The sequence below is a fragment of the Scyliorhinus canicula genome, chromosome 20, assembly GCF_902713615.1.
Source record: "Scyliorhinus canicula chromosome 20, sScyCan1.1, whole genome shotgun sequence".
Lineage (NCBI taxonomy): Eukaryota > Metazoa > Chordata > Chondrichthyes > Carcharhiniformes > Scyliorhinidae > Scyliorhinus > Scyliorhinus canicula.
The window spans coordinates 18,077,625-18,102,069 of NC_052165.1; the positions used below are offsets into that span (position 1 = coordinate 18,077,625).

At 43.1% G+C, this 24,445-nt stretch overlaps 1 protein-coding gene across 1 annotated transcript in view; it reads left to right on the forward strand.

Moving 5' to 3' along the window:
• wif1 (wnt inhibitory factor 1) overlaps nt 1–19,910 on the forward strand; it is a 38,077-nt gene extending 18,167 nt beyond the window's left edge. The window contains exons 5-10 of the mRNA XM_038780409.1: nt 2,595–2,690; nt 5,040–5,135; nt 11,395–11,490; nt 14,182–14,277; nt 17,945–18,040; nt 18,550–19,910. Of these exons, the coding sequence (XP_038636337.1) occupies nt 2,595–2,690; nt 5,040–5,135; nt 11,395–11,490; nt 14,182–14,277; nt 17,945–18,040; nt 18,550–18,671 (602 nt within the window). The 3' untranslated portion in view covers nt 18,672–19,910. The remainder of the gene's footprint in view (nt 1–2,594; nt 2,691–5,039; nt 5,136–11,394; nt 11,491–14,181; nt 14,278–17,944; nt 18,041–18,549) is intronic.
• Nucleotides 19,911–24,445: the final 4,535 nt, after the last annotated feature.

Sequence of the window (24,445 nt, forward strand, 5' to 3'; positions counted from 1 at the left end):
CAGCTGTGTGGCAGTGATGGTAACTGCCTTTACTGTGTCCCTTTCTCCAGTTATTGTACTATGGCTACATAATGCTTTTTGCACGGCTGCACAGTGGTTAGCACTGTTGCTTCACAGCACCAGGATCCCAGGTTCGATTCCTGGCTTTGGTCACTGTCTCTGCGGAGTCTGCACTTTCACCGTATCCGCATGGGTTTCCTCCGGGTGCTCCGGTTTCCTCCCACAAGTCCCAAAAGATGTGCTTGTTAGGTGAATAGGACATTCTGAATTCTCCCTCCCTGTACCCGAACAGGTGCCAGAATGTGGCGACTAGGGGATTTTCACAGTAACTTCATTGCAATGTTAATGTAAGCCTACTTGTGACCATAGTAAAGATTACTATTATTCCCATTGATGTTACCCACCCTGTGGATCCTTCTTTTTAGCATGCAAGTGCCAATCCCTTTGTACAATTAGTTACCTCTTCTATACCTCATTGTTTCTCCCTAGTCACATAGATAAACATTTGCCTTTCTCACCTGGTATGCTAATTTGCATATCAAAACCTCCTGTACACAGCGGCCCTTAGCAGTTTCACTTTTTATTTTATTTTATCCCAATTTCATTTTTTAACCTGAATTTCCTCCAATTCCTAACATGACCACTGTAAAAATCTCATACTTTCAGCCAAGATGTGTCTTGTCAAGGTAGCTAGGCATTGCTGGGCTTGTAATGAACATTTGTATTCGTGCATCACCAGAAATGGGAGACAGAGAAGTCAAGAAAGAGAAGGGAAGTGTCGGAGATGGACCATGTGAAGGAGGGGAAGAAATTAAAAGTAAATGTGATAAATGTTTGCAGGTCAAGATGAGAGTATGAAGTAGCACCAATACAGTCCTCGATGTCATGGAAAAAGAGTTGTGCGAGAGGCCCTGAATAGGACTGGAACAAGGGTTGTTCTTCACCCACAAAAAGAAAGGCATAACTGGGGTCCATGCGGGTACCCACGGACACACCTTTTATTTGCAGCAAGTGTGACAAGTTAATGGAGAAATTGTTGAGTGACAGAATGAGTTCAGCCAGGCTGAGAGGAGTGGTGGTAGATGGGGGAAACCTCGGGCTTCCTTTCAAGGAAGAAGTGAAGAGCCATCAGACCCTCATGATGGGGAATGGAGGTGGAGAGGGAACAGACATCCGCAGTGAAGTGAAGGTGGTTTGGGCCAGGGAATTTGGAATTGTTGATGTGACGAAGGGCATCAGAGGAATCACAAATATAGATGGGAGGAGACTGGACAAGGGACAGAGGATGGACAGGGCACTCAACCGGAAGCAACATTTCACTTGCACCTCCTTCAATTTGGTCTATTGTATTGCTGCTCCTAATGCAGTCTCCTCTACATTAGAGAGACAGGATTAGAGATCACAGACAGGGTGATTGTGTGACTCCCACCTTCCTGTTGCATCCCATTTTATCTCCGCATCTTGCTGTCAAGCCCACGTGGCTACATTTGGCGGGCTACAATGTTCCAGTGAAACCCAACACAAACTGGAGGAGCAACACCTCCTCTTCTAATTAAGCACACTACAGCCGCAGGACTCATTGTTAAGTTCAACAACTTCAGATTGTGACCTTTCTCCTCAATCTTTAATTCTTTTTCTTGTTCCTATCCAACCCCCCCCCCCCCCCGCAACATCAGGCCATCTGTCACTTGTTCTGAAATTTTGTAACATCTCTGTTGCAATCTCTCCTAGCTCCCACTAATCACTGTTCTAGCTGTTCCACCTCCTCCTATACAGCCACATTTTCTCGTCTCTTTAGTTCTGAAGAAGGGACATACGGACTTGAAACCGTTACTCTGTTTTCGCTCCAGACCTGCTGAGTTTGTACAGCTTTCTCGGTTTTTGTTTTAGATTTCAGCATCCGCTGTATTTTGCCTTTTTTTTTGTTATTTGGATCATCAGTTTTACCCTTCGTACATGATTAGAACGGGTAAGATCCCATCCTGCTATCTGCTCACCCCTGCATTTGTTTTAAAGAAAAACTGACCAGAAAAAAAAGAATATTTAAAAGGCAATCAAGACAAATATAAAATTAATCCTGTTGACATTTTTGCCAGGTTAAACACTGGTTGAAAAAAATCCTCCAGAAACTACAAAACCATTTGCTCAGTATAGGAACGAACCTTAGCTAGCTGTCAGTTTTAAGGAAAATCAACTTTGCCGAATATGGGTGGCGCAGTGGTTAGCACTGCTGCGGCGCAGTGGTTAGCACTGCTGCCTCACGGCACTGAGGTCCCAGGTTCGACCCCAGCCCCGGGTCACTGTCTGGGTGGAGTTTGCACATTCTCCCCGTGTCTACGTGTTTCACCCCCACAACCCTGTGCAGTGTAGGTGGATTGGCCACACTAAATTGCTCCTTAATTGGAAAAAATAATTGGGTACTCTAAATTTATTTTTTTAAAACTTTGCTGAATATATGCTTGTTTTAATTGGTAAAGAGAAAACTATTTATTGTTACATATGCCTTTATTTATGAATCACGGAAATAAGGAAACAAAATTGTACATGCATTATTTACCGAAGATTTACACAGACATTTTTTTTCCTGTGTAAAGCTAAGTGTCCAGGAGGCTGTCGCAACGGAGGTTACTGTACAGAGAGACAGGTCTGTGAATGTCCCGATGGATTCTATGGGCCACATTGTGAAAAAGGTAATATTTAAACCACAAGCATACAGACTATCATTTAACTGTGAACTTTTAAAACTTGTGCAATCAGAATAAAGTTTTATGCACAAATCAAAGTTTGATCAGTTCTGTAACTGATGCACTGCTTTCTGCTCACCAAGACATTCTCTCTCTCTCTCTCTCTCTCTCTCTCTCTCTCGTTATTGCTTTAAGCTACCCAGAGAAGGGAAGGAAAGTTGGCAGGCAAATCACCTGGCGGCTCTCGCACACCTTCTAGCAGCCTGTCACAAGGGTGTTTTTGTCTGGCCTCTTGGCAGCGATGTGCTGCAGAAAACCTACAGGAGAGAGAAGATTAAAGCAGCACGGAGAATAAATTTAGGAATGAATAAACAAATCAAATGAAAACTATTTGAGTTACTTTGTAAGCTAAAATAGTGGATTTAAAATGATGTGTTATGTTAGAAATATAAAACATTTCAAGCTCACCTATGCCCTACAACAAGAAAACAGCCCTGTTACTTGAAATAAAAAGTGATGTCTTGTGATTATGCCTGTTCTGTTGGTGTAAAGGACCTGACCAAATGTAAGAAAGAGCTCAAGGCAATTATCCCAGATTGGTGGTACCTCGAGCATATACTTTGGCATGTGGTAGACCTATTTGTCCACATTTGTTATACATTCTAAATTATGCAAAAATTAAATGCTCTGTTTATTTTTTGCATTAAGTGTGAAATATTTTTGTCAATTTTTAAATTAATTATTGTAAAAAAAAAAGCCCAGTTAATATGTTAATCATAATCTTATTTGTGGTGTGTTTACATTTAGCCCACTGAAGTCAACAAAAAGAGCATTTAATATTTTCAAATTATCTCATGTAGTCTTGACATTTGAATTTTCCTGCCCCGAGCACCCTTCAGAGGCAGTGTTTCTGAAGTGTGCTGTTGCTGTTTAGCCCCAGGAACAATGACGTTTTCTGCTGTTTTCACGGGCTCATGGGACCGGGTTGGAAAGGGGTGGAAAGTAGATACAGTAGCACCTTAGAAGCCTCCACCCCTGTCTGTGTTCTTCAGGAACTTCTATCCTGTGGTGCCAGCCAGCAAGCTCGCCAGAGAATAAGATTGAGAAACTGGGAACAACACTTCATCTACAGTAAATATATTCCTTCTACAGCTCTCTTGTCAAACGTCACCATGCAGGAAAAGCACCTAAAATCCTGCAGTAATGTTACAGAGGAGGGATCTGACCCCCTGAGCCCCACCCTCTCTTTTCTGACTTTCATGCCCTGGGTACATCGTTCCCTTCAGTTTTAACTTTTAAAATGTGCAACACAAGATGAGATATACCAAATGGTCCTGAAAATGAATAAGCCAGCCAGTCCAATAATTATATTGGGACTGAGCCCGCTGTTCATTCCACTAGGGTATGTGGAGTCGGCCAACAGCCAGGTTATGATTGTTCATTGGAGAACCATTACACAGAGTAAATTTACCCCTGCATATTAGGCCACTCCAGCCCACTTCCTAGCCTCATTAAAGTGTCTTGGGAGCAGGTTGTCTGCTGTCTTGGCTGGGCTGGGAGAGCAAACACAGGTGCAAAATCAATGCAAGAAAGGTACACCATAGAAAGCATCCTATTTGGCTGCATCACAGCCTGGTATGGCAACTGCTCGGCCCAAGACCCCAAGAAACTTCAGAGAGTCGTGAACACCGCCCAGTCGATCACACAAACCCGGGTCCCATCCATTGACTCTGTCTACACCTCCCGCTGCCTTGGGAAAGCAGGCAGCATAATCAAAGACTCCTCCCACCCGGGTTATTCACTCCTCCAAATTCCTCCATCGGGCAGGAGATACAAAAGTCTGAGAACACACGCAAACAGATTCAAAAGCAGCTTCTTCCCCGCTGTTACCAGACACCTGAATTACCCTCTTATGGGCTGATCTGATTAATACTATACTCCTGTCGCTTCACCCTGTGTCGATGTATTTACATTGTATATCTTGTGTTGCCTGTTAAGTTTTCTTTTCATGCACTAAATGAGCTGTTTGAGCTGCATGCAGAAAAATACTTTTCACTGTACCTCCGGACACGTGACAATAACCAAATCCAATCCAATATGTTTATCAACTGGTTTCTTTGCTCACTGGGCTAAATCGTTGCTTTTAAAGCAGACCAAGCAGGCCAGCAGCACGGTTCGATTCCCGTACCAGCCTCCCCGGACAGGCGCTGGAATGTGGCGACTAGGGGCTTTTCACAGTAACCATTGAAGCCTACTCGTGACAATAAGCGATTTTCATTTCATTTTCATGCTGTACTGAGAATCAGTACATTTCTAAAATTTCATTCAAATTTCCCTTTCCTTTCGTCTTGTTAGCTCTGTGTGCCCCCAGATGTCTGAATGGAGGACTTTGCGTCAGTCCAGGATTGTGCATCTGCCCTCCGGGATACTTCGGAATCAACTGTGATAAAGGTAAAAATAAGAGAATGGCGGAGGAACTGTGTTTTCTTAATTTCATTAGGATACGTTTGCTGAATGTTTGTGCTCATCAGGGTGAGGGATGTTTGCAGCAGTGGAACACTTCTGATCATGGGGCCAACGAACACAGTCAGGTCAGATATGACACTGAGGTGTACTTAGACATGCCCCCCACGCTCCCTCACCACAAAATGGTCAACCAACACAAGAGAATAAATGTTTTTTTTTGTTCATTCTAGGTATGCATATGTTCAAAAATGCTTTCTTATCAATCGATTATTGTCAGCTATAACTCAGCTCTTCCAGAACTACAATATTTAAATAATGCCTTTCCTGCCCTCGTCAGTCCAGACTCCTGTTACTGATTTAAAGTTGGCAACTGTCTCTGTAGAACAGATACAGTGAGAGGAGATTTAAAGTCAGTAGTAGCTGGACTGGAATCAGGAAGGAAAGTTGGCATTGAAATATCAGCGTACTGGAGAAGCCAAGTTGTTGCTCCACTCCCTTTGGAACTTGTTAAAAGGAAAATCTAATGCAGATCATGTTTCATGATTGTATTATTCAGATTGTAGCTTTATCCCATACAGATGGTGTAGTGTGGGATGCTCGGTGTGCTACAGATGCAGCACAAAAATGTCCTCTGCTCAATAATGTCCGCAAACTCCGTAAAATAACGTGCGGTGTGAATATGAAATTCGCCATTTCTCACAATAGATTTGAGTAATGCTGCTAATCAAGTGGTAGGTTATTGTTCTGGAGCGTTGGTTACACCTCGGTAGGTTTGATGATGTCTTTGTAACCTTTGTTAACTACTAGCACAGTGGGTAGCACTGTTGCTTCACAGCTCCAGTGTCCTAGGTTTGATTCTTGGCTTGGTTCACTGTCTGTGTGAAGTCTACACGTTCTCCCCGTGTCTGCGTGGGTTTTCTCCGGGTGCTCCGGATTCCTCCCACAAGTCCCGAAAGACGTGCTGTCAGGTGAATTGGATATTCTGAATTCTCCCTCTGTATACCCGAAATGGCGCCGGAATGTGGTGACTTGGGGCTTTTCACAGTAACTTCATTGCAGTGTTAATGTAAGCCTACTCGTGACAATAAAAATTATTATTATTATTAGAACTATTTACAAATATACAATAAAGGGTTTAAGCTAGGAACTGTCTCCATGCTTGGCTCTGTCCAACAACACAGTGACCCCGTGGTGGAGTCATGTGTTCTCTCTCATCGCCCTGCGAGCTGCATTTTACTTTGTCCCATGTTAACCCTTTATGTGCCTGACCCTTATACTACACCTCCCCCACAGTCTGTGTCCAATGTATTTTAAGTGATCGTTTATCTTATGCCTTATGTTGTTACTACTATCATACATTTATATTGTTATTACCACACTATCAGTACCCCATCTCCCGCTTCAAGAACTTGAATTTAAACGTTCAGCCAGTCTGGAGGCAAATCTCATTGGCTTTACTGTTGGGAGGCCTGGTAGGCTCTGTCGCAGCTGTTCTTTCTCTTTGTTTGGCGGTTGAGCTGCCATCTGGATACCTTTTTCATTCTTTTACTTCATGTTGAACCGAACTTGGCTGGTTCAGCTGTTCCACTGAATGGTGGTGGTTATTCTCTCTCGCTTCTTGCAGGATGGACAAACATTGTGCTCATCTCCTTGTCCTGCTTTCACTTTTTGAGGTTTTGCGATATGCCCATTGTCACTGACGGCTGCTACCTGCTTCCATCGAGTTTTTAGACTTTGGTATGCTGGCTGGGAGTTGCAGTGTATTCATGATGGCTGCAGTGTTGACCTACCGTACTGCTACCTGAGCCAGCGATTGAGACTCATCGGGCTGCTGATCACTCTCCTTTGACATCCTTCACTTGAGGAACCTTGGTTATTTCCTGGGTCGCTGGCTGGCCTGACCATTGAAAATTTGCAGACACCATGTAACAAGAATAGATAAGGTTGCTCCACAAAGAGAGAAGACAGTTCACAGCTGAAGTCCCAGTCTGGGCACTTTTCTTTGAGTACTCTGGGACATGCAGTTCTGTTCGGTTAACGACAGTGGTGGTTAACGACAGCAGTTGTCTTGGCATCACCTGACGTTTCGAAGAGATACAAGGCTGTACATGCATCCCTGCTCAGGAGGGGGAATGGCTGGTTACAGATGATAGAAGTCAGCTGGAAGATCCTTTTGCTGGCACACCTTAATGGTTCCAGGATCATGCCAATGAGTCGAACTCCGTTTCCTCCTGGCTCATAAAATGCTGTATCTGTTGTATGAAATCAGAGGTCTTTTAGCCACGGTTCTTTGTCTGGTAGGACCGTTAATGCTGCCTGCTGTATCAAATTAAAAGTCTGTTAAATGACCATTGACAGAACGATCTGCATTCCAAAAAAAGAAACCAAGATTTTTGACCTCACCCAAGAAGATTGGCTGTGTGTTTTCTGAGTTTCACAAAGTAGTGTATTCACCTCTTCTATTTATTTGAACCTGAAACAATATTGTATCTTAAGAATCTTTTCCTCCAAAGTCCCCAATATTGTGATTAATCTGGGCCTTGGATTAGTCTGAATTGACTTAAGTGTGGAATTCTGAAGTGTATGTCTGCTTTAAGAGCTTTCTGAATTTCAAGATGGTACCGCCGTTCACTTGGAAACAAAGGAATTTACCGTGCTTGTCGGTTTTGGCTGGCTCTGCTACAATGGTGATAGCGCTTGGCTTGAAATTTTTAACAATAGCTGCCTGGATTGGATGCCTGCAGACTTCTCTTGTTCAGCGCTCTACATTTTTGCATCATAATTTGAATTCAAACTTCTGCTACCTTTTGCCAAGCTAAACAGTTGTGATGTTTCCAAAATATTTAATTAATTCCTTTTTTTCCCCGGCGGAGCTCAAGAGTTTTGTCACAGGGATCCGGTTTTACCAACCGGTTTCTTTCATACTGCACTTCTGACACCAAATTACTTTAAAGGTTTTTTTCTCCAGGGCTTGCTGCAGCCTGGGATTTTAAAAGGTTTAGCTCACCAATGCAAGTTCTGCTGACTCTGTATTCTGAAGCTGGACTTCCAAAGGAGATTCAATGGTGTCTTCTCTTCTGTTGCAATAAGGAATTTTGAGTCTCTGTCTTCAGTTTCCAAAGGGCATTTCTTTGCCTCTGGCGCCTCTTCAGATCAGACTGCTTTCTTGAATTTTTCTCAGTCTCCCAGTATTTCGATTTACCTCTGCATTTTAGCAAGGTTCGGGGTTTTTATTCCAAGCTGCCACCATGCTGTGGCGTGTTGCTTACATCTTGGTAGATTTGATGAAGTCCTCATAGTCATATGTAGGTTAACTGTAAGTCTTTATTAACTACTAGAACTATTTGCAAATATACAGTAATCAAGCTTGGATCTGTCTCCATACTGAAGCCTGCAAGCTGTTTTGTCCAACATTACTTCGACCCCCTAGTTGAGGGGCACGTATTCTCTTACATCACTTACACCTTTACTCCGTCCCACATTGTGCCAGACCCTCATACCGCAGTTATGTACACTTTTGTGAGACTGTCAGTTGCATTACACTTTTCAGCAAGGGCCTTCTAGCCAGTGATGTGAGAGAGAGCTTTCAACCTATTGGCTTGGACTAATTTAAACCTATGTCCCAGAGATGAAAGAATGGCGTACTGAATCACTGAGCTGAACACACCCCAGGGAACCACATTTAACACTAATGCGGGGAACCTCCTGCGGAATTCTCCCATTCCGCAACAGTAACTCCACTGGACGTGCAGGTTTCCAAGCATTTCTATCAAAGTAATGGCTGGAGAATGGGATCAGCTCCAAGGAAATTTCCTGATAGCCATTTGCCCCTTCCTGTTTGTTCACATATACGGGGAGCATACTCATTACAGTCCGACACTTAACTATTTATGGCTAGTTTATTATTAAATATTAAATAAAACAAAGCCAGTGCGATTATTTTGCACCAGTACTTACCACAAAATCAGCAGGGCAGGATGCAGCAGCAGTTTTAAAGTACATGGTAAATAATGTTAGTTGCACTCGGTGATTTGCCACGTTATCCTGACTTGGGACATGTCTCCCCATTCCTACATCACTGCTTCAAAGTCCTGGAAATTCACAGCTGTATGAGTACCTTAAAAACTAAAGGGGATGTCATTTAGGATGGAAATGAAGAAGAATTGTCTTTGGAATTCCTTTGCACAGAGATTATTGAAGGATGGGTCACTCAATATATTCAAGGCTGAGACTGCGAGGGAGTCATGGGTCATAGGTGGGAGGCAGGAAAGTGGAATTAAGGCCATAATCCAATTAGTCGTGATTTTATTGAATGGCGGAGCATGCTTGATGGGCTGAATGGTCTACGCCTGCTTCTTTTTTTAAAAAAGTATTTTTATTGGTTTTGCATTTATAATGTAACAATATTGCAAGGAATACACACAGTAATAGAGAGATATGAGGCAGAAAGAAAATAAATCAGGAATATAAACAGGTATGTGTACAAAGGTAACGTTGTACAGTTGCGGGAGCCCTCACTTTGGGCCCCAGTGATCAGTTGCCACAATCATGCTATATTAACTTTATATATGTTGCTTCCTGGTATTAGAACATATGGAGGGCATGTTTGATGCTACCTGGGAGTACCTTGTCGCCGTTGTTTTGATCGCACCCATGTGTTTCCTTGCCCTTGCTCCTCTGCCTTGCCTGCCCTATATCCTGGTTGGTGTTCCCCATCACCCCCACTCTCTATTCTTCCTCCGTTGTCCGTTTTTGTCATGGCCTTCCCTTCCCTTATTGCCTGCTGGTCACAAACAGGTCTTGGAACTGGCTGGTGAATTGCTTCCAAATGTGGTGAAAGCCTTCCTCCCATCCCCAATTGGAGAATTTTATCCTTTCCGATTTAAGGAATTCTAGCCAGTCCCCAGCCTTGGGTGTTGGGCTGCTGATCTCCAGTCGAGCAGGAGTCTCGGCAGGCAATCAGGGAGGCAAAGCTAGGGCATCTGCCCCTCTCCTCGAAAAGAGCTCTGGCTGTTCCGATACTCAGAAGACTGCCACAAGCGGGCATGGCTCCACCCTCACCACCTTGACGTGGCCTCAAAAAAGGCAGTCTAGTACCCGACCAGTCTGGGTCATGGGGATAGGGTGCGTGAATGGGGGAGTGTAAATGGGTAGAGTGCTCATTTGAAGGGTCAGTGCAGACACAATGGGCCAAATTGCCACCTTGTGCACTGTAGAGATTCCATAAAGGCACTCAGTTCCCTTACCATAGCTGATTGTTTCCTTGAATTGGGACTGGATTTATCCGACCATGGGTCCTGTACACAGTTGAAGTGTCCCCCCCCCCCCCCCCCCTCATGATGAGTTGGTGGGAGTCTAGGTCAGGGGTTATTGCCATTGTCTTTTTTGGCAAAGTTAGCATCGTCCCATTGGGGCATATGCATTCACCAGCACCACCAGTGCTCCTTCCAGGATACCACTGTCCATTACGTACTGTAGCCCTGGGTCCGTCACCATTATCGTCGCTGTAAAGGCTGTCCTTTTACTAAATAGTATGGCCACCCCCTACCCCTTGTCCTGCAGCAAACCTGGTAGGTCATATCCAGCTTGTTCTTGCCCGCAGTCGGTCCTTCTCCCTCAGTCTTCCTCCAGGAGACACACCTATGTCGGCCCTCGAGCTTCTCGGATGGGCATAGACTCTAAGTCTTTTCGCTGGGCCGTTAAGTCCCCTGAGACTCCAGGTGACGATTCTGGAAGAAGGTTTCTGTCCTCCTTGATGGAGTCCCTGTGTTTTTGGAGCTCCTTTCCACTGCCCTGTCGGTGGGGTGAGCTGGCATTCACGCAGGTGATCCCTCTTGGTCTGCCAAATCCTGCTCCCCATCGCTCCGCGTGTCTGAGGTCTGGATCTTCCTCTCCTGACTCTTGCTGCTTTTACCATTTTTCTAGCTCTGTGGCTGGTTTGAGGGCATTTCCTCGGGTGCTTGTTAGTTTTGGGTAAGGGTGTTTTTTTTGTTGTTGTAGTTTCGGTGTCCGATCTCCGGATTAAAGGAGCCTAATTTGAAGTTCCCAAGGGAGAGCCACCTTTTGTGCGACTGTTCGACATATCTCCACCACCGGATGTCTCCAGCTTCTATTTCTTATCAAATGCTCTTAACTGGATCTCACAAAATTCAAGTTATTTTATGGGCAGTACTTTTTTTTTGTTACACTATTTCTTGTTGAGAATTATACTGAGCACCTTACCTGAAATTAAATTTTATTTCAGCAAACTGCACGACAACCTGTTATAATGGTGGAACCTGCTTTCATCCAGCCAAATGCATTTGCCCACCAAGCTATGAAGGGGATCAGTGTGAAATCAGTCAGTATCAACCATGTACATTTCAATATGCCAGCTTCTATTTAGTCGTTTGTATTTGCCAGAAGTAATGTGTTGTCAAAAAATGGTTTCTTTCTGATAGTGGGCAAATTATTTCCAACTTTTACACTTCAGCTCTTTGCTGTTATTTGCAATAGTTGCTTTGTGAACTCGGCTTTCAACTGACAAATGATTTAAAAGATTAAAAGGGTCCCCATGCTGGTCATTTGCTGTTGCTTATGTGATGAACCAAACTTTTTAAAAAGCGAAATAATTAAATAGTCCTGTTGCAATCTTCAGAGAGACACTGTTGACTTAAGAAATTTGAACTCCTGGTTAATAGCTGAAAGGATGACACAACAAGATTTCACGTTATGAGATGTTTACTGTAACAAAAGACTAAAAGCAATACTTGCTAAATATTATCTTTGTCGGCAAATTAGACTTTACCACAGGACTGAATACCCTCCCTTCTAACCGTTAAGAACAAATTTTGCAGCTATACACTATAATATCCTTTAAGTTGGATTTGAAACCTTCCAGAATTGGTCCAGAATGATTCTTTGCTCCCAAGCGTTTACTTCTGATCTTTTCCTTTTCCCAGGAAAGGTTTTAACTCCAAAATTGTCTTTCACAGTGAGTTTTCGTAGAGGTTTCACCCTCTAGCTAAAGCTAGGCAAATCTTCTGCCACATTTGAACTCCCCATAAATTTGGTCTTTTTAATACTAATGTGAGCTTCCACCCAAATTCTGCCGATGTGAACTAATACAGAGATTTTCAACTTCTAGCTGCTCTTGTTCGGAGCCTGGCAGACTATTGTGTCTGAGAGTTTCCAATGATAACTTAGAAATCCTTCCCCTCTCGCAGCCTATTTCCATTACAACATAGAACATTTCAGCGCAGTACAGGCCCTTCGGCCCTCAATGTTGCGCCGACCCTCTAAAGCCCATCTACACTATTCCCTTATCGCCCATATGTCTATCCAATGACCATTTGAATGCGTTTAGTGTTGGTGAGTCCACTACTGTTGCAGGCAGGGCATTCCACGCCCTTACTACTCTCTGAGTAAAGAACCTACCTCTGACATCTGTCCTATATCTATCTCCCCTCAATTTAAAGCTATGTCTCCTTGTGCTAGCCATCACCATCCGAGGAAAAAGGCTCTCACTGTCCACCCTATCTAATCCTCTGATCACCTTGTATGCCTCAATTAAGTCACCTCTTAACCTTCTTCTCTCTAACGAAAACAGCCTCAAGTCCCTCAGCCTTTGCTCATAAGTTCTTCCCTCCATACCAGGCAACATCCTGGTAAATCTCCTCTGCACCCTTTCCAATGCTTCCACATCCTTCCTATAATGCGGCGACCAGAACTGCACGCAGTACTCCAAATGCGGCCGCACCAGAGTTTTGTACAACTGCAACATGACCTCATGGCTCCGAAACTCAATCCCTCTACCAATAAAAGCTAACACACCGTACGCCTTCTTAACAACCCTCTCAACCTGGGTGACAACTTTCAGGGATCTCTCTGTTCATCCACACTACCAAGAATCTTCCCATTAGCCCCGTACTCTGTCTTCCTGTTATTCCTAAACATGAATTATGTAGGCCTTGTTTCCAGATAGCAATGCAGATTAGCTGTCCTTTAGAGTCAACACTTCCAACTTTGAACAAAATGGACAGTTTAAATCACAACTGTTTACTACCTGACATTCTCAATACTTTTCTGGGACTTTGGAGACTCTCCACTATAATCGCATAAGCTGCTGACATTGTCTCCAAGCACAATACCTGGCACCTTCTTCCCAGTAAACAATCTGAGACCTCTTTAATCTCGAACAATTAAACTACCCAGGCTTGTTGTTCGGCAGACTTCAGCATGGGTCACGTAACCCCCTTCATCTTCCACTAAATGGTCCCAAAAGATAATCTTATAAATGTCGCAATTATTACAATTGCATTAATTATTAACAAAATTGTCAATGTATGCATTTCTAAATGCTAAGGTGTTTAAATGAACTTAATACAGATCAGTCATGATTTATTACGCTGCTAGTGGAACAGACTTGAGGAGCTTAATGGCTTATTACTTTTGTTCCTTTGCTAGCTGCATCATATGCCGTGCCCACCTGTGAGAGACTCGGTGGCATCCACTGCCGCCCCATAGTCGAGCATGTTGCTTTCAAAATGTTTACTTTTGTTCACAAATTCCTTTTTATGACCTTGCTGTAGCCGACCTCAATAAGCTCCTCCTAGCAGGAGCATCAGCTTACACTGTCCTTTGAGTCTGGACTATACTGTGTTCTCTCTCACTCCCCATGATTATGCATATTGGAAATCCCGCTAAGCCTTGCTAAATCTCACCTGTAAAAGCATCCTCTCAATATACTTTTCTGACCATTCTGCCACATTCTGTTTGGTGTTCAGTTTACTGAAATGGCTTGTATCATTCTGCCGTGTTAAAAATGCAGTAACCTCATAAAATAACCAGGGCATAAGTACTACAACCACTTGAGTATAATAAATGTCAGATCCTAGTGTTTTTTAATATGCTTCCTGTGTATTGAATTATTTTTCATCAGCGGAGCTTATTTCTATCTTGTGCTACCTGAAGTTACTTGGCGTAACTGAAACATGTTGGGTAGTTAGAAATATGATTCTCTCAGCATGAATCTGCTCTTCCTATTGCACAGGCAAATGTCGTCAGCCATGCAGAAATGGAGGGAAATGTACCGGGAGAAACAAATGCAAATGCGTTAAAGGTTACCAGGGCGACCTGTGCTCTAAGCGTAAGTACCTTGCAAATTAAAAAAATTGCATCTTTCCAAACCTCTCAGCACAACTTATTATTTTCACAGTCTGAGGATTCAGGGTAAACCATTTCAGACAGATGAGGAGACATTTGTTCACCCAAAGAGTGGTGAGCCTGTGCAATTCATTACCACAGGAAGTAGTTGATGCTAAAACATTGAATATATTCAAGACGCGGCTAGATATAGCACCTGGGGAGAATGGGATCAAAGGCTACGGGGAGAAAGCAGGATTAGGCTATTGAGTTGGATGATCAGCCATGATCGTGATGAATGGCGGAGCAGGCTCGAAGGGCCAAAAGGCCTCCTCCTGCTCCTATCTTCTATGTTTTAATGTTTCTATGTATTAATGAGAGAATGGTGAAAGGAAGTCGAATAAAAGTGTTTTACGTCCTCTGAGTATGAGGCAACTTGTAAAATTCCGACCAAATTTTGATTTCCCTGGTTGGTTATTTTATCTTTTGATTGTGCAATAATTATTCAGTGTGTTATACATTGGGTTTGTTTCATGGTGTGCTCTGGTGCCTGAAAATTGCACAGTGGTCCTGATAATTGAGATCAGTGCTCCTTTGACTTCAGTGGCAACCTGAACCACCTTCCAAGAATCTTTTTAATGAAATTGGCCTTCATCAACAATACGAAATGAGCAATGGCTGATTTGTGAAGTTGAAGTTAGAACATAGAACATACAGTGCAGAAGGAGGCCATTCAGCCCATTGAGTCTGCACCGACCCACTTAAGCCCTCACTTCCACCCTATCCCAATAACCCCTCCTAACCTTTTTGGACACTAAGGGCAATTTATCATGGCCAATCCATCTAACCTGCACGTCTTTGGATTCTGGGAGGAAACCGGTGCACCCGGAGGCAACCCACGCAGACACGGGGAGAACGTGCAAACTCCGCACAGACAGTGACCCAGCGGGGAATCAAAACCTGGGACCCTGGCGCTGTGAAGCCACAGTGTTACCCACTTGTGCTACCGTGGGCGAGATGCGAAATGAACGGCGAATTCTCTGTTGGTAGTTCTGCAGTTTTGCTAAAGACCAGGGTCGCGATTCTCCCAGCCCCGCGCCGCGCCGGAGAATCTGCGCAACCGCACCACGCTGTCCCGACGCCGCCGTGCGATTCTCCGAGGTGCAGTCGCGGGCCCCTGTACGAGGTCGGGCCACCGATTCTCCGGCCCGAATGGGCCAAGCGGCCGCGCGGAAAAAACAGAGTCCCGCCGGCGCCATCCACACCTGGTCGCTGCCGGCGGGAACTCGGCGCGAAGGGTCGGGGGGCTCCGTCCCTGGGGGGCCTCCGAGGGGGTCTGGTCCGCGATCGGGGCCCACCCTTTTGCTACCTTTGATAGTTCAGTAAATAAATGTGTGATGCTAAGTTATACAAAATGACAAGATCTTTTGATTTTCATGTAGCTATCAAAGCTCCCTGCATGCATTATGACCATTTGAATGAGGCTGGCAGGAACTTTTAGAAATGGACTACATCAAGGAGTCAACCTATCTGAGAGTGTTTACACATTTTTTGGCTTCAGGTCTATTCTGTGCTCTCAATTACAATTTGACATCAAATGCTCCAATTTGGAATGAATTTGGCATCAGATTTGATAGTTCAAAGCTATCCAGCATGCTCAAGCCTATATCCAGTGCATTCAAAAGCTATCAAATGTGCTCCCCAATCTGCATTGAAAAATGTAAAGAACTTAATTACTTAAACTGAATAAATTTTAAAAAGAATTTAGTCCCGCTATACAGTACATTCTTGAGAGCACCAACTGATCCCCTGCAGTTCTTCATTCATTTTAATCTCGGGGTCTGTACTTTCCACTCACCCCGAAGGTTTCAGGCTAAACTCTCCCCAACGTCAGGGTTCAAACTCCCCTCAGCCAGTATCAACCCTCTCCATCCAGCCTCCAAATTCTCCAATGACTCCTCTTGCCAGCCCTCAGTACTCTCCAACTCCTTTCGACCACCCCCTACCTGCCCCCACCACTCAGGCTCCAAGCCAAATTCACACTTCTGAGCCAGGGCTGGTGGAAAATGTTACTTCCGTCAACATAGATCTCCGCTTGCTGGTGGTGGGGGGTAACGGGGAAGAAGGTGGGGAGAGGGGGAGGAAGAAGGCAGGAAGAGGGGAGGAGGGGGAACGGAAGGGAGTGAGGTAGAGAGGGGGAAGGAGGAAATTGGGGAAGGGGGGGAAGGAATTTGGTGGGCGAGAAGGGGAAGGTGGGGAATGGGGAGAGGGGGTGGAATGAGGGGAATTTGGAAGGGGAGAGTCGAAAGAAGAATGGGAGGAAGGGAGTGGTGAAGGGTCGGAGGGAAAGGGAAGGTGAATGGTGACGGACAGGAGGTGGGGAGGGTGCATGGGAGGCGATTAGATAGAGGATGAAGAGGTGGGGGGGTGGAGTGAGGATCGGAGAGGACGATGGAAGGAGGGGAGGGGCAGAGGAGAGAGTGGAGGAGGCATGGGAGGGAGGTTCTGGGGAAGGTGTGGAGGGGAGGGGGACAATGGGGGAAAAAGAGTTGAGGAGTGGGAAACAGCGGAGTGAGAAGGGAGGGAATTGGCAAGAAAGGAAGAAAGAGGGGTGTTGGGAAAGAAAAATAAGTGATGTAGTGAGAGGGAGGTGAGCGAGGAGGGAGAGAGGGCAGTTAAGTGGGATTGTATGTGTATGACCCTACACACTGCATACATAACCAGCTGGGTCTTCGGATTTTCTAGTCCCATATAAAGTCACTTTTTGTGATGATCATCATGCCTCACATACCCAGGGACCCAGGTTCAATTCCGGCCTCGAGTGTCTGTGTGGAGTTTGTACTTTCTCCCATTTAGCCATGCTAAAATTGCCCTTTAGTGCCCAAAAAATTAGGTGGGGTTACTGGGTTGCGGGGACATGGTGGAGGCATGGGCTTAAGTAGGGTGTTCTTTCCAAGGGCTGGTGCAGACACGGTGGGCCGAATGGCCTCCTTCTCCACTGTAAATTCAATGATTCTTCATCTGTCAGTGGATACTTGTTTTTGAATGGAAATGGCAGCTAAACGGTCAGTTCTGATGGAAAATGAAATAGAATGTTAGCCAGATGATTGCTTCTGAGCACAAATGATGACAAAATGATTGCATTTGAGAACAATTGACTTCACATGTTGGCACTTGATTGCAATTGAGCACCGTTGACAGCAAATGAACGTTGTTGAAAGAAAATTCTGTCAAATGATATGAAGAATTTCACGTGGGGAGCCTTTTCAAGAGGGGAAGAGGGAAAGAGAGAAAACATATGGAAAATACATTTTTGAAGTATTAAATTAATAGTAATTAATGATTTGCTGCATTGTAGGCATTTGGCTCAAATAATTTTTCAGAACGTCTGTTATTGATTTTTTAAAAAATAATTAGACGTGCATTTGTTGTAAGTGATGTGATAATGACATTTTAGCAAAAGTAAACTTGACGTAAAAAAAAGTTAGGTGAAGATGAAAATATATTTTTAAACTAATAAATTACCATACCCATTTGGGAAAATCAAATGTTAACAACTGTGATAACTGCAACTTCAACAAACCCATTAATCTTATTGTGGGCAAGAAATCTTTCAGCCCTCAAAAAAAATATTAAGAAGAATTAAACTTTGATATTTTGCTCTTTTGCAGCTGTTTGTGAACCTGACTGTGGGCCGCATGGATCCTGTATTGAGCCCAACAAATGTGAATGCAGGGAAGGCTGGCATGGAAGACACTGTAACAAGAGTAAGTGGGAACAGAGGGATATTGCAGAAAGCAAGCATGACCTATTTCACAGCCTTTTTTGCCAAATAATCTGGACAACGTATTTGATCTTAAGAATGTATTAAACCCCAAGTAATTTGATACCTTTCAACTAATTACCGTGGTTCTTTGTCCCATTTAATAGAGACGTATCTAACCAATAAATCACCTCCAGAATAAATTTAATGCTTTAATGCTGGATTTGATTTCTCTCACAAACCAAACGTCTGTAGAACATCGAGTAATCATTAAATGGAAAAAGCGTAGCTGTTACTGTAGCTAATTGAGATTGTAAATTGAATGCAGAACATATCTTTGAAATCCTATCAGTTCAGCATAGCTTTGTTGACATATTCCTGCTGTTTACTGCAAGCATATTCTTTCAGCAGGTCGGCATTGCAAATGTTCCAAAAACACATGAATTGCACAGATGCTGGAGATGAATCAGTCGGTTGTTTTTAGCTCTTTTCTGTTGATGTATTTTTTTTTAGGATATGGAACAAGCCTAATGAACACCCTGAGGTCAGCGGGCTTCAAGCACAGACAGCATACGCCTTTACCTAAGGAGAAGGTTGAGAGTCACATACCACCCGAATCTAATTACATTTGGTGAAGGAAAACATCTGAAACCTTTTTACTGTACAGTTTACGACTCGACTAACCCCACTGAGTACTAAGTTTAAAAAAAAAATCTGTAATGGAAAAACCACTCCTCTACTTTGCCATATTATCTTCAAAACTACAGTTGCATTGGAGCAAAAGCCCTCTAACTTTATGACAATATTCTTTCCCTCCATTGCATTTGAACAGAATCACTGTACATTTTTAGCTCAAATATTTTAATATTTACACTTAGAATTTAAATTAATGAATTTTAGATAATAGCTACATTTGATGCAGCAATAAACATCGAAGAAGTATTATTTATACACAGCATCTACTACTTACTGAAGCCAGGGTAGCTGGCGCACCAGCCACAAAGGGGTGCCAGTTTATATATTTTAAATATGTATATATACATTTGTACACAAAAATACATATTAAAACAAATTAAATATTCAGAATATCTTTGATATACATCAGCATTGATATTGCCTGGGGTTAAAGTACACAGGCCACCCACCCAAAGCCAGTTGTAGAGTAATATTAGCTAGTCCTGCAAACATTCCATGCGAAAGCAGACTTGATTTTGAATGAAATGAAATGAAAATCGCTAATTGTCACAAGTAGGCTTCAAATGAAGTTACTGTGAAAAGCCCCTAGTCGCCACATTCCGGCGCCTGTTCGGGGAGGCTGGTACGGGAATTGAACTGTGCTGCTAGCCTGCCTTGGTCTGCTTTCAAAAGCCAGCGATTTAGCCCTGTGCTAAACCAGCCCCTTATTTTGTTCTCTGTTCTGTAGTCTGATAGACTTCACTGCAAAGAACGTGATCTACAGTCTAGGCTTTTTGCTTTCTGGCACGAATTTGTGCAAATACATTTCTCTGGAATTCCTTGTAAGTGAAGGTAGAGTGTAATATATCACTGAAACCTCTGAAATAAAACTGTTACATGACAGCAGGCTAGACGTTTTGGTCTGAATAGCTCCTAAACACAGACACAAGTTGGCTTTTTCAATGAGGTGGAGAACTTGCAATGGTACAAGTGTCATACTTTCTAATTTTCTAAATAATGATATTAGCAATCCACCTTAATCTAAATGTTATCCTCACATTATATTTTATGTACAATGTTTTTGTTTTTCAAAATGCTGTAAGACATAGCTTTTTAATGTTTAATTCACAGGGCAAATTAAGAAACTGCTGTATGCATCTGTATAAATATGAACAAAATAAAGACTTCATATCTCAGAATTTTTGTTATAAAATCTCTGCGCAGTTTAACAATTAAATGACACTGTGCGGAACTATATCTAGTCATTTAATTGGGATGTTGTTTGGGAAACCGGTGAAGTCTTGCGGAGTTCAGGTATCATTGGAGCAAGGGGTATGTTCGATTATAACCTGTGTTTAGTAATTCATACATCTTAATTGCATGAAAGTAGAGTAATCATGTTCATGTATATTTATCTTTACTTTAATGAATAATCTTTAATTATTGTTACACGACGACCAGGCTGTTTATTCTCACTGCGATTTCACTTGACTCCTCACGCCAAAACAAAATAAAACTATACATCCCCAGTGTTCCAAGTTGGGTGACCTTCTCCGATAACATCAGCGTGCTTCGTGACAGAAAATTGGGGGCTTGTCCAGGACCTTAAAAAGGTGCATTCCTTGGGTGTAGGGAATTTTTACTTTTGAAGGTAATGAGAGTGAGAAACAAATGAGACGGAGGAAAAATGTATATTAAGTAAGAAGGCTAGAGGAAATGGCTCTTGACCTCATTCGATCTTATCTGGACGTAAACGATGTAAAGGTAGCATGTTTGGCATTTCTGCCTAAAACCCAATTGATGGAGTTGGCAGATAAATTGGAGGTAGCCTTAACTACAGGAGCTAAGACGGCTGAGATCATTGAAAGCCACGGAACACATTTAACTGTATGGGGGGGGGGGGGGGGGGGGGGGGAGGTTAGCCGGATGGAAAATTTCAAAAAGTGAGGGAATTGGACTAGTGTGAAGCTTCAATTACAACGAAACGTAGAAATTAAGGAATTAGAGGTCCAGGAGAGAGACAGGGTGAGAAAGGTATCAATGGGGACAAGAGGAGAAGCAGTTTGAAAGGGAAATGGAGATAGCCAATGGGAGGAAGGAGAGAGAGAGAGAGAGAGTCCAAATTCACACCCAGGCAGCAGCCATCCAAAGGTTAGAGCTGATGGCAGAGGAAGGTGGTTCTAGAAGGCAACCTAGTGGGGAGATGTTCGGATATGTATAAGCTATGTTAAAATTTGATGAAAAAAAACGGCAGGACATTTTTTGTGCTTTTGAGAAAAGAGCTAACTAGATGAGGTGGCCACAAGATTGTTGGACCCTTCTCTTGCAGGCTAAACCTGTTGGTCAGCTTAGTGAAGTCTATGCATCCTAATCAGTGGAAAGGTCTGGAGATTGAGACAATGAAGAAAACTATATTGCATGTTATATGAGCTATTACTAGAGGCATATGGACCAAAATATTTGATCTGTAAGGTAACAGGCTGAACAGACTTGCCTTGAATTAAGCAACATAATTTTGATAGGTGGGTATGAGCATGAGAAACCTATGACACCCTTAGAGAGATAACTCTGCTGGAGGAATTTAAAGATTCATTGTCTACAATCACAGAAATATACAGTGCAGAAAATGCCCTTCAGCCCTTCGATTAGAATTTGTCGAGGAGCAGAAAGTTAAAACAGGCAGACAAGTCACAGAGCTTACGGACGACTATGAGCTGCTTCATATACCAAAGCTTTTCTCTATTCGCAATTTAAAAAAAAAAAATTTAGAGCACCCAATTCACTTTTTCCAATTATGGGGCAATTTAGCAAGGCCAATCCACCTAGCCTGCGCATCTTTTGGGTTGTGGGGGAGAAACCCACGCAAACACGGGGAGAATGTACAAACTCCACACGGACAGTGACCCAGAGCCGGGATCAAACCTGGGACCTCGGTGCCGTGAGACTGCAGGGCTAACCCACTGCCCCACCGTGCTGCCCTCAGTCTATTTGCAATTTTAAATGGCGAGAACTAGAAATTGGGAAGATGCGAGAGAGGACATGTCAGCCAAAGAGGGATTGATCGGGGACTCGAAGGATGTTTTACCTCAAAATAAAACACTATCTACTGACGGGGTGGGAGCCATTAAAAAGATCACTATGCTGGAGAATAAATGGTCCGTTGGTGTTACAAACCTTAAAATGGGAAATATGAAACCAGGGGCTGGAGAACAAGAGAAACTGGTGGGATTTGTACATGAGAGTAAAGGAATAGACAATAGGAAGGAACATAAATGTAGCACTTGCATAGGGCAGAGTGACCAGCTGGTGGTGGACATAGTTAAAGAATTTGTGCGCCAGGGTAAAATATTTCCATATGAACAGGATCAAAGGGGAAAAGATATTAAGATTTTATGAGATATAGGTATGAGTCAATCTGTTGTTGTGAGATAATGATATTTGTTGTCTAGAAGGGGTATTAAAGGATAAAGTGCTGGTCAGTAGCATTCTCAGAGAAAGGAAAGTAATTCCTTTGGTAAAAATAAGCTTATAGCGTAGCTTGAAGGCTGGAAGTAGTGGTAGGTGTGATAGACACCTTGTCCATTGCAGGCATTCAATTCATTTCTGGAGAATGATCTCGCAGGATCCCAGATGGTAGTGATGCCCACTGTAGTCGAACAGCCGCTACAGAATCCTACCGCAGAGAAATTACAGAGACACCCCTGGAGTATTTCCAGACTGAGATGATGCAATCAGAGGCTCATAAACTAAGTCAAACGAGGGAGAAGTTGCGAGCCCAGCGTAAGGCCAGTGAGATCAAGTTATCTAACACCATTTTGCGCAAGCTAATGGAGGAGACAGACACAGAGAACGAGGCAAATGTATTAAATTCAGAGAGGTTGAATTGCAGTAGAGAGACTCGAAAATAAAACATTTAAAGACAACCCAGCAGGGAATAAAAACCATGGCTGTTATGAAGGGCCAGACTCAGAATTTTACAACCGGAGAGAGAATGCTGGTGTTGTTAACTGTGTTAGGCAAGCCCCTGAAAGCAACATTAAGTGGGCCGTGGAACATTGAAAGGAAATTGAATGAGGAAAACTATCTGGGACACACTCCAGATAGACACAAATCACACAGCGTGTGTCTTGTGAACATGTTAAAAAAAATAGTATTGGGTCAGAGGAGATGAAAACAAGCAGGAAATATTGTTTGTAATGAAGCATGGGGAAAACGAGGGGTCAAATTCTGACTGACTTCTCCGTAATTCATTTGGACTGGAAGCACTGAACCATTGAAACCAGTGGTTAAAGTCATTTCCCAGATAAGAGCTGGAGTGAAGTGACAGAGTTACTGCAGTCTTAAACAGGCATTGAGGGAATAAAGTAGGTCGAAGGGAGTTTGTGATGTATGACGTAGATGTGGAGGACACTCTTCCAATCAAACCGCATTCATATAGGTTAAATCCAGCTAAATTATCGCAGGCACAGAAGGAGATTGAGTTTATGCTCAGGACTGACCTTATTGAGTTGAGTTCCAGTGAATGAACCTCCCCTTTCATCGTGGTGCCCAGACCTGATGGAACCCAGAGACTGTGCATGCACTACAAGTGGGTGAATGCCATCACCTAGAGCAGGGGTGGGCAAACTATGGCCCGCGGGCCGCATGCGGCCCGCCAAAGGTCTTTATGCGGCCCACCAAGATCAAGTCATAAAAAAAAGTTAAAATTTTTTTTTACATGTTTTTTTAAAAATTAAGGTTAATGGGGGGGGGGGGGCTGTTGGGTTACTGGTATAGGGTGGATACGTTGACTTGAGTAGGGTGATCATTGCTCGGCACAACATGTGTTTCATGTGAAGTTTCTACTTTAAAATATTAATTAATAAAAATTAATTGCTTTTTTTCTTTAAACTGAGTTACTTTGTTTTTCAAATAAATGTGTTTCATGTAAAGTTTCTACTTTAAAATATTAATTAATAAAAATTAATTGCTTTTTTTCCTTTAAAAACCTTTTATTTTGGCTATTTTAAATATTAATTATTTTACTTAATATTCTATGCGGCCCTTTAAAATTGTGAATTTCTGAATGTGGCCCTTGCACAGAAAAGTTTGCCCACCCCTGGCCTAGAGGGATTTGTTTCATGTTGCACGTTTGGAAGACTGCATCGAAAGCGTTGGATTGTTGCAATTCATCGCTGACATAAACTTGCTGAAGGGCTATGAGCAAGTCCCTCTGAATTGAGGAGGCAAAGGGGATCGGCATTTGTGTGATACCTTGACGACTTAATCCTTTTTTAAAAAATGTATTTATTACATACATGTATCAAAACAGGTTACAACACATAAACACCCCGGGAAACATACTTCCCAGCAATCAACTATACAATTTTTTTCTCAAACCCTTCTGCAGAGCCCCTAAAGACTTTATCAATCCAAGGGTAAAACATTTGGGATTTTAAAAAAACACCCTCTCAATTATTCAGAGACTCACGCACAGAGTGATCTGAGGATTGAATCACTGCCACATACATGAGTGACTTAGTGGTGTTCAGACAGAAGTGCACCGATACCACTTAACAGAGCTGACTATTTGGAAGGAGCCAAGCTTGCGGTGAACCGAGCTAAAAGCAAATTTGCTAAGGTCCAAACTTTCATCTCTGAGACACATAGTGGGACTTGGTCAAATGGCACAATAACATGCCAAAATACAGGCCATGTAGGACTTCCTGGAACTCACCAGCAGAAAAGAGAATTT